Source organism: Anopheles merus, chromosome 2R (genome assembly GCF_017562075.2).
Source record: "Anopheles merus strain MAF chromosome 2R, AmerM5.1, whole genome shotgun sequence".
NCBI lineage: Eukaryota > Metazoa > Arthropoda > Insecta > Diptera > Culicidae > Anopheles > Anopheles merus.
In genome coordinates, this window is record NC_054082.1 from 13,233,163 (window position 1) to 13,243,414 (window position 10,252).

The window sequence follows — 10,252 nt, forward strand, 5'->3', positions numbered from 1 at the left end:
TCTGTTCGGATCTGAAATAGATTGAATGTGCAAAATCTGTAGAAAGGTAATTCATTCGCATTGCACTATCCTCTGGGGAATTGGCAGGAATAGTAACAAGAACTGGAATGCTGGTAGCGGTGATGGTTTATTTTTTTTCCTGGAATTGTAAATGTTTTCGATTTCATTGTAATGCCTGACAGAATGGAATGGAAGTTTCGAGATGATGAGGATTGTTTCCCCCCTTCATGTATTATGATCTTGTGATGAAAAACATTGTCTGTGTTTGTGATATGCAATAGCCGGTATGTAGAACGATCTCTTGCAGGTGGTATTTACAAATATCGATGTATTGATGAAGTAAACGCTCGACAATATGTGTTAAAAAAGCAAAATCTAGCATAACACGATGGTTTGCGAGCAATATTTTCTAATGAAAATGTGTTTTAGACAGTTTTGAATCAAAACGCAAGATATTTAAAGGTTATAGTTAGACTATTGATTTATTCATTGAATAACATACATTGTACAATATGTCAGTCTTAATTTGTGTAAAGTCTTTTACTAGGTATTAGCTCCAAAAGGCTTTAATCTCTTGCTTCAAATAAATCTGCTCATTGCAGTTGCAATCCAACCAACCGCATCCGAAACTGTACAGTGTACCACATTATTACCACCACAGCGAGCACGTGAAGCCCTAGCAGCCCGGACGCCTCTTTGCGATGGCCAAAATTATGCTGAACAGCGGCCGGAGTTTCACCTGTGATTGTGCGAGAAAAACGGCCGTCCAAACGGAAGCGGCCCAAGATTCGAAGACAATAAAATTTTCATTATCGCACTGAGCCCTGAGCCTCGGAGCGCTCGGAGAGTAGGTAATCCTATTACGCATACGTACCGTTCAGGACCTGAACCTGGGCCGCCTGGCTCTGCTTGCCGGCGACGGTGCAGTTGTAGACGCCATTGTGGACACGATTTGCCTGCAGAATCGATATCCGGCTGATGAGCCACTGCTTGGTGCCGCTGTGAATCGGAGGAATGGAACGGAAAGCATATTCGGGTGAGAGAGTTTGTCGAAAGAACACGTCCACCACGGTCGAATAACAGCGCAGCGAGTGCGTGATGGGTACGGGCGCACTGGATCGTACAGGGAGTCCCGCCAGCGCTTTGATGGTGACCTCGTCATACTACGCTCGCAACGTGGACGGTGGACAAATTTTCATCTGATGCTGTTATCGACTATAAATTGTACGCATTTGAAAGGAACGGAACTGAGCGTGGCTGTGCGTTGCTCGCTGGAGTTATTGGAAGTGCGGTTGAAATGGTGCATTTTGGAGTTGGAAAAGGGCTACAGATTGGGACATTTATCAATAGTTGCAATTTGTCAGAGTGAGCAATGGATGTTGGTAATCGTTTGCTTTGAATGGAGCTGATCGTTGAACGAAACTCGCGAAAGAGGTTCTGATTTAAATACAGCATCAAACAAACCATCGATGGCGCTCATGTGTAATTTGTACCAGACTGCAATGTATTAGCGGAAAATCTATCCATGCTGGTTCTAAAGACGATCGATAACTAGCTCCAACATGCCTGAAATGTGTCAGCCTATTAACACATTCACACCGTCTCACAAACTCACCTAAAACTCATCTTGACATCCTTCGGCAGCTCGGCGCCATCCTTGGTCCAGCTAATCAACCCTCTTTCCGTCGAGTCGGACAGTTTGTTATCGTCTTTAGTGGGTTTGGAGCCTGTTTTCGCCGTCTCGTCCAACGTGTTTGCCGGTGCACCAGCGGGGGAAGTCTTCGAGCGTTGTTGTTGGCCAGCCGACTTGGGGCTGGGCGGAAGGGTAGCCAGATAGGACGTCGACACTTGGCACGAGATCTCGATGGTGCTGCCTAGCTTATAGTACCGATCGGAGAACTCGTACCCCATCTCGTCCACTATTCTTACAGCGGGCTCTGCAGCAAGCAACAGAAAACGCAAAATTAAGTAAGGAATCATTATGGGAATTCTGGATTGTTGCATATTTGATGTAGTTTCTTCGGACAACTTATTTCCTCAGAAAAGTCATTTGATAAGAAAACAGACCAATGATTGGTGTAATTTACCCTTCCACTTACCCAAGACGGTCAGATTCGTTGCGAACACCCGTGGCGGATGCGTCGACACCTGGCACATGTACAGGCCGGCGTCGTCGGATTTGATCGGGTTGATATGTAGCCTCCAATTGTTGGGATATTGAAATTTGACCTTTATCCTCGGGTCCCCGCTGTACGTATTATTGCCAACGGTGAGCAACGATACCTTGTCGGTGGTTCGTCGGATCCACATCACCTGCACACCGTCAGAGTACGTCCGAAACATGCCGCAAACCGGGGGCCGAAAAAGAAACGGACGGGAGATAAAATACACACAAATACAGACACCGTCAGCAGCGATCGAGGACGATTGAGAAGGGTAAACGTGCGGATAAGATTAATTTTGGCCAGTGTAGGGGTCGGCTCGAAGGGATTCTTTTCTGGGTGGATGTGATTCATTCACATAAATCCCATCATCGGATCCCAAACGTGTGCCGAGGGGGCGCCAGCGTCCTGTGTCAGGTGGTGGGGAATAGAATATTGCCACGATTTCATATGGCAGACTGTTGGCACGTCTTGTGAGTTATCAGTTGGTAGCCGGTGTTTTGTTTTGTTTTTTTCTTTCACTGTGGTTCCCCACAGTAACAAACGACAACGGTGGTAAATGAGTAATGTGTGGTTGTGGAGGGATGGCAGGGGAGCTGGCGATGATGCTTACCGTTTTATCTTTAAGCATGCCTACCCTACAGTTGAGGATAGCCTCCGTTGATAAATGATATCCAACCTGCAAGGCCGCCCCGGAAGTCACGTTGACCGGTTCCTCGAAAAAAGGACCCCAGTGACGCTCGTGATGATGCTTAAGGCATCGAATCTACAATTCCATCATACAATTTCACCACTTTCAACAAAATTTCCTTGTTTTTGTTGCTAAGCTTTTATGATTCTACCTGTTTTAGATTGCAATCTTTGCTAATTGAGTGTCAAACACCCAGATAGTAACCCCTGAAGCACAGAACTTGTATGGATAACTAGGATTATCTTCTTAATCTTTACTAAATCATGTTCTTGGTGTGGTTTACTATATACTTAATTTTTCAAACGTGTTGCTACCTAGGAGGCGTGATCATGTTCAGAAGTAGTTGATATTCCAGGAAATAACTTGGCTTTGATTTTGATGTCTTGTTCATGTCACGTTCTGATTCTAACCGCCTACTGACATAGGAGCTTCTGAGAAAGGAGTGAAAATGTTTTACACAAAATGACGAAGAGCTTGTGCAGTAGTAGAAGTTTCTTAACAAAAGAAAGCAGGTTTGAAATTTCGGAAAACAAATCGTTTATACACATTTATACGCGCTCCTACATTCTTCATTTATTTTAGGAGCTTGCTTTACAGTATCACCAAGCAAAGCGAAATAAGTGTTTTTCTCCGTCTAATTAATTTTCTATTGACATGTCTCTCCATTCTTTCTTTCCAAATCTCTTTTGTGTCCGACTTGAGTGTAAAAGAACAAAAAAAAACAAACCATACCCTCAAAGCCATGGAACGATTCCTTTCGCTCGTACGCTTGCTTTGTGTTTCCGAAAGGGACAAAAGAACCCCTTGATGGGGGTTTATTTGCTAAAGCAGTACCTTAATGCTCATAAAAATGGTAGTTGACCGTACGAAATGAATTCACGTGCCGCTTGCACGATCCCGGAGATTAACTTTTATCACGGGCACCAGCAGCCGGAGACGCTTCAGAGACGCTTCGTATTGATGGCCGGCTTCGTGGAAGGATACATTGTTTGAAGAGCGGCGCATTATTGAAGCCAGCACGGGTTACATTCTCGGCCAGCTGTATTTAATCTCGAACGGCCGAAAATAGTAAAAGTGTGTTTTTGAGGTAAAAAAAAAACATGATCCTCGGTAAAGATGAAACGATTGAAGATTGCTTTGAAAAATGTTAACATTTTCGCTGCAGAGCACGTGTGGGCGTGTTACAATACTAAACCGAACCGCATCACATGCTTTATCACATAACACACACACCAACACTCATTTACTCTTTACCGTCACGCATTCGGAAGGTTCGCCTAAGCGGGCAAGATAACGATCCTCGCATCGTTCAAAAAACTTTGTAAATGGCTTAGGTGGGATTTGAGGGTACGTTTGGGGAGCCCAAAGTTTACCCCACTAGCATCGCCCCCTGGTGGCTTGTAGGCTCTCCGAAAAGCAGCTCTCAAGGTACGATGAAAAGCTACGATTAGCTTCCCCTTCCGAGCGAAACACAGCACCCTGGGCCCGGGCTGTATGCATATACGAGGGGAGGAAGTGTGCGTCAGCTGGAAGGGTGCTGGAGGGCGGTACAAGCTTTTCTAAACTCAACCTACCATTGAAACCCAATTAGTTTACTCGATGAACATGTCAGATAAGCCCGGTTGGTGCGACCTTCCGATGCTTGTTACTCGCACTAAATTGAAACGATGCACAGGCGCCCAGATTTGATCTACCGCATCGTGTACGTTGACATGTTAGGCACGGCACTGCTGTTGGCCGTGAAGGAGCGAACAGGGTATGGTTTTTGGTTGCACGAAGTGATGCGTGTAGGATGCGTTAGTAGTTAGAGGGCAAAGATGGTACTCGGTACACGCCCCGCACAGGGCGAAGGAAGCAAGCTGAAGGAAACGAACGAATTAAACTTAGTTTTGCTACAACTCGATAACTGGGTTTGAGTTACAACTACACTCGATGAGCGTTTTGTGTTGCGGGCAAAATGGTACTGTCGGAAATTTGCCACAGGCACAGCTTAACGTGGTGGTGGCTTGCGGCAATGTTGGTGAGCCAGTATGCTCTGATAGTCTTATGTCAAAACGGGAGCCAGTTTTACATTTAAGTATGCTTAATTAGTACACTTCTCGGGAAAGCCATTGATAACATCGCCTAAATGTTTGCAACTACTCATGAATGGCGTAGAGTATGTAATCTCCATACATTATCATAACTATTTGAACAGAACAGTCTACCGTCAGACTTAGAATAAAGCGAAAACAGTGACATGGACAGATATTTTTACGAGCCTGTTTATAAACCTTTTTCTGCCCAATTCTCGGAATTCGGCCATACAAACCGCACATCACCGGAATGGGCCACATTGCTTCGGTCAAACTTTTCCAATCTATTTTGATGAGAACTACTTCCGACCTAATGGAAGCAAGTCTTGCCCACGTTCTGTCCCCCCGAAGCAAGAAAGCCATAATCCATTTCGGTTTGTTGCCTTAACCAATAAGCCGCAATGATGACCGGCTTCTTCAGATTCATATTGAATCGATGAGACAATAAATACTACGAAAGCGGGACAAAAGGTCAAACTGGACCGGAAATGAGTTCGTTTGTGGGCTTACTCATACATAGTAGTACGCTACCCTGCTCGAGCGGAAACATTTGCTAGCATCTTTCGGGCAAGTCGTAGATAATACGCAGGAAGCAATTTTAAGCCTTGTTGAAAATTTCTTCATTTCCTGGGTGCTCCTCCGAACCTCTTCTTAATATACTACCGGTTACTACTGTCGGGTAGGCTCGCCAGCTGGTTGAAGGTTTTGGAAGTCAGCAAAACTTTGCATGCAAACACTCAACACTGCGTATAGCCCCGTTAACGCGTGGTGAAAGGAAAAACTTTTCTGCCCACTTGAGCCTGCTCGAGCTTACTGCGGTGATACGGTCAATCGAGCTATATTCCACTCGCAATATTCGTTTTATCTGTTACACCTTGTTTTGTGTAGCATGAGTACTCCCAATGCCCGAAAGAAAATGGGCCATCGTTCGGCGTTGAATTGAACGTTAATTTGGGTGGAAATTTTTGTGCAATAAAAGCGTTTTTGTTTTCGACTTTGTTGCGCCGCTTGGCTGAGCGTACAAACTGTACAAACTCATTGACACGACCCTGTGGGTGATAAAGTTTGCTAATGCCGTTGGGTAAATTTTAATGCAGACAATAGGTATCTGAAGTGATGCCGGGATTGTAATGTCTTGTTTTGTATTGTTTTGTGCCACTATGCAAATAAATAAAAACATATTATGATACCCGTTTGTTGGGTACTTACCCAACCAGCCGATGGTGCACTGCTTGACTGCCAGCGATATCAACAGAACATCCAATTGTCGTTGCCATCTGAATCTGCTGGGTACGTCACCTCAACTTCAAACTGTGCTGTAAAGGAATAAATAGAAAGACTTACCAACAACTTACTCATATGACTAATGCTGCTGAAATGGTTTTTCCTGTACCGTACCGCACTGGCAAACACCTTTGTTTTGGGAAGGAATGAAAAGTTTTCCGTGAGGTGATTTTTCTCGCAAGTTTTAACCCCCACCGGGGGGATACTTCGCTCACGTTCGCTGCTTAACCGATGAGCTGCTCGCTAACTTTTGCTAGCTCACCAGCGGAACGAAAACATTTCTTTTGGCATCCCTGTTCGCTGTCGCGCTTTTCATTCTGCAGGCGACTACATTGTTCAAAAACATTGGCGCTGTAGTTTACAAGTTTTAGCCGCTGGATGGTGTCATTTATTTTAACCGGCGCTTTTTTTGTTTGTTTTTGGTTTCTCCGTTTTTGTGCTGCCTCGCTTCCAAGCTTTGGCAAGGTCGATCTTTCGCGCTCAGGTTCGCTGAAGTGTTTTTTTTTTCTGCCAGCGGAAGCTGTGGGAGGCTCTAAATTTAGGTCATCTTGTCGTTGGTTTATTGGCGAGCATTAGTGTTACTTATGCCACAAGAAATGGTACACATTAAAATGATAAAATAGCTACTACACTCGTCCCGTAACGACAAGGAAAAGAGTACCGGGACGGAAGGAAGTGACGATAGAGAACGGAAAACTTGTAACGGAGTTTCACAACCGACCGTACATGCTTCACAGTTTCATACAATGGTGCATGGATTTGCAAAATGGTATGCGGTGAATGTTTGTAAAACTTAGCAACACCCAAACTACAGCACTTCTTTCCTCCTATTCGAGCGTCCCTCCACTTTCCTTTCGATATCCCGCTGATTGGCACAAAAGGGCATCCATAAATAAATCGCCACCATAAATTCTCGTTATCCACAATGCCGTGAATGTTTCGTCTACAGTGCGCGCCATGGGTCTGTTGTGCCTTTCCGTGGCGCTGGTTCGATTATTCGTCCGGGAGCATTCTGGGGACACGTTATCGAGACACCGCCGTGCGAGTGGAGCGCGAAAGTTGTAGTTGAAGAAAAACGGCAAGCAAATATAGTGAAATATTTAATGTTCGCAAGCGGCAGGCCTGGTGGCAAATACACATCCCGTGCACGAAAGCTTCGGAGCTGTTTGTGGCCGTCAGTGGCCGGTATGGGATAAATGCCGGGAATCACTGCAACCACGCGTCGGATGTTGATAATGATAAATGATCAACACCAGCAGGAGGTACCGCGCCGGTTATGTATGTCCTTGGCTTAGCGGTCGTCTTGTTTACTCGTTCGCAAACGACCGTGTACCGTGTGTTTTGTGGGGGAACATTGTTCGGACAACGCATGGGAACGGAGTAACGAGCAATTCTTTCGTGAGGCGGGTAGTGCCGAGCACATTGTAACTTGATAAAAACAATTAAATTTCAGTTAAAAGACTGTTAAATCCGTTGTAAAGATCATATCGAACTATCGAACGCCTGGAGTTATGCAAAACGCATTACAATAGCTCATTCTTTAGGCGCTTTGATTCGATGTAACGCTACGGTAATGTCTTAGTATGATTGAAAGGAATAACCAATTGTACGATACAGATACAACAGCTTATTACGTTGCATAACGCGCTCAAAGCGCAACGATCCACCTAACCTCAGTGTGTGTAAATGGGCGTGTGTGTGTGTGTGTCTATGTGTTACCAACACCTGGCAAAGAAAACATCCCTTAAACCGGGCAGTGAAGCAAAGTTTACCCCATTGCGGGAAGCAAACAGTTTATGTTTCGGTAAAGCAAACATTCATCCGGTCAAACACCGTGCACAACGTGTTCGTTATGCTCTGGTTGAGGTGGATGAAATTTCCCGGAAAGCTACGCCGGGGAAAGAATCTGGCACACGCGGGCAATCAGGTTTATAGATTTACGGTGTGCTTAAAGGTGTGTAAATAACAAATATGAAGTGAAGTGTTGAAACCAAGCTCAATCGTACGAGGATGGAAAAGTAAGAAATGGAGCGAGAGCAAGAGAGTGCATGAGAATGAGTGAGACACAGAAAGAAGAGAGTGAGTGAAAGAGAGAGAGAGAAAAAAGAGAGAGAGAGAGAGAGAGATACATAAAACGAGCGAGAAGAACAAGGAAGTAAATCGAATTTGATGTAGATTACATGCTATTTGTCGAGGAAAATCGAATTTTGTAGAAATGCTAGGACCAAAATTGAATTCCTACTAGCAGTTTGTTGTGTTGGCTTTGTGATTGATGGTTTTGGTGCAGTAGTAAACTGAGTTTAAGCATAGTTTAATAAAAAAAATAGAACAGTTAAATGTTTTGTATTATTAAATTCTAAAATTTTACAGAACATACCTACCATGCGATGTGTAAGGATGTTCCGTTTTGGTGTTGAGTGAAACCCACAACATCCCTGGCGACGTTCCACAAGCGTATCCATGCTGTTCCGCTCCTTTGCAATATGCTCACACAGGGATGATAGGGTCGCTGAAGTACAAGGCCTGCACTGCCATACAGCGGCCACAAACTGTTTTGATGGTTCCCTGTGGAGCGTCGGGTACGGGCTCCCTGTCTGTTCATTTGCATGAGGTGTGAAAGTTCTATTCCTATTCCGACTGAGGCTACGATTTGATGACGCCGTTTCAGGTGTATGTGTGGTGGGGCCTAAATCATGCCCTCCCAAAAGGTCAAGAGGGCTTTTACACGTCGCTTTCTACACGTACTGCACGATGGGTTCACGCACGAAGAAGCACAACTGAATGTTCGGAGGAGAATCCCATGGCACAGAGAAGTCTCTATCATTGTAATGATAAGCGTACGGAGTCCATGAGGATGAGCTGTTTCACTAAACACAATCACCAATCCATCCTCGGGATGTACCGATTCTATCCGAACGCTCACTGGCCACGGAAGCGACAAATAAAAACACCACCGTAACGACTCACATCATACACTGCCCCGTGTCGCGAACGTTGACCCACTGTACAGACGTAACGCAGGAACGGCCACTCTCCGTAACGTTTCAATCGGAACTGACCTTCCAGCCTTACGGTGTACTTGTGGCCATGCCGTTCCAAACTCCAAACATTCGTACTCACGCAGATGACTTCTCCAGCATCCGGCGGAGCTCCCGAGCCAAACAGTCACTCACTCGGGAGTGCGTTCTCGTGGAGTCTGCGCGTCTCTCAGTGCATGTGCTCCGGAGTCTAGAAAGCATCCGATGAATGTCAGCTTCTCCTGCATGAACCATCCAACCCATCCCAAGCGCGGGCGTCATCGCTTTCTTCAGACGCATTTTTGTGGGTAGCGGAGTAACTGAGGGCATCGTTGGGCGCGTGGTCTTCCTTTGGTCGTCACCTCATCTCTACCCCTTCGTCATTGCAGCCACTGTCATTTATGCACCGGTTGTCTTCCCAATGGCGGACCTTCCCATGGGTCGGTCTTAGCTGCGAGTCGTAAGTCTCGCTGATTCCTATTCTGTTGTCCTTGAATTGCATTTGTGATTGAAGGATTGTTTGGAGTGACTTGAGTGTTGAGGAATTGCGTGAGACTTTTCAGCGACGTTTGAATGGATGGCCGCATTACAGGTTGTTTTCGTAGAGCGCGAGAGGCATCCGTTGAACAAAATGGCACATTCAATATGTCAATGGGAGTGTCAAAAATGCCACGAATGACTAGGTCGAGGATGAAGATGTTGGTAGGGTCGTCTTGCGGTAAAAGGTCAAAGGAATCGTGATGGAATGTGTTCTTCCTTCCGTCATCATGAATCATCGTTAGACAAACGGTAGTAGAAAGATATTTTCTTGCTGATATCATCATGTGAAGGCACTGCTTTTAAGTTTTAAGGAATGCGGGGAATGTCTTAACGCTAGAGAAATAGAGACAGCTCGCAGCAGTCGTACACATACAATAAAGTTCTTCCAGTTTAATGTAGTGCATAGACGTTGAATCAAGCGATGCCTTGTTCCAATTATATATGTACCGCCGACTGTTTACTTTACATCTTCCTGGAACATCT

The 10,252-nt window shown here is 45.2% G+C and overlaps 1 protein-coding gene across 3 annotated transcripts; it reads right to left on the reverse strand.

The window, feature by feature from the left end:
* Positions 1-455: 455 nt before the first annotated feature.
* LOC121589889 lies at positions 456-9,292 on the reverse strand. Of its 3 annotated transcripts, none has more exons than XM_041909120.1 (6): positions 8,594-9,292; positions 6,138-6,244; positions 2,100-2,313; positions 1,616-1,937; positions 875-999; positions 456-739 (listed from the first exon to the last, which is right to left on the reverse strand). In XM_041909120.1, the coding sequence occupies exons 3-6, from the start codon at positions 2,308-2,310 to the stop codon at positions 594-596; spliced, it is 804 nt and encodes a 267-aa protein (XP_041765054.1). In that variant the 5' UTR covers positions 2,311-2,313; positions 6,138-6,244; positions 8,594-9,292; the 3' UTR covers positions 456-593. The 3 variants fall into 3 exon arrangements, with proteins under 3 accessions (XP_041765054.1, XP_041765053.1, XP_041765052.1); XM_041909119.1 differs by having other exon boundaries at positions 8,590-9,292; XM_041909118.1 differs by lacking the exons at positions 6,138-6,244; positions 8,594-9,292 and adding an exon at positions 2,776-6,111.
* Between the last annotated feature and the right edge of the window lie 960 nt (positions 9,293-10,252).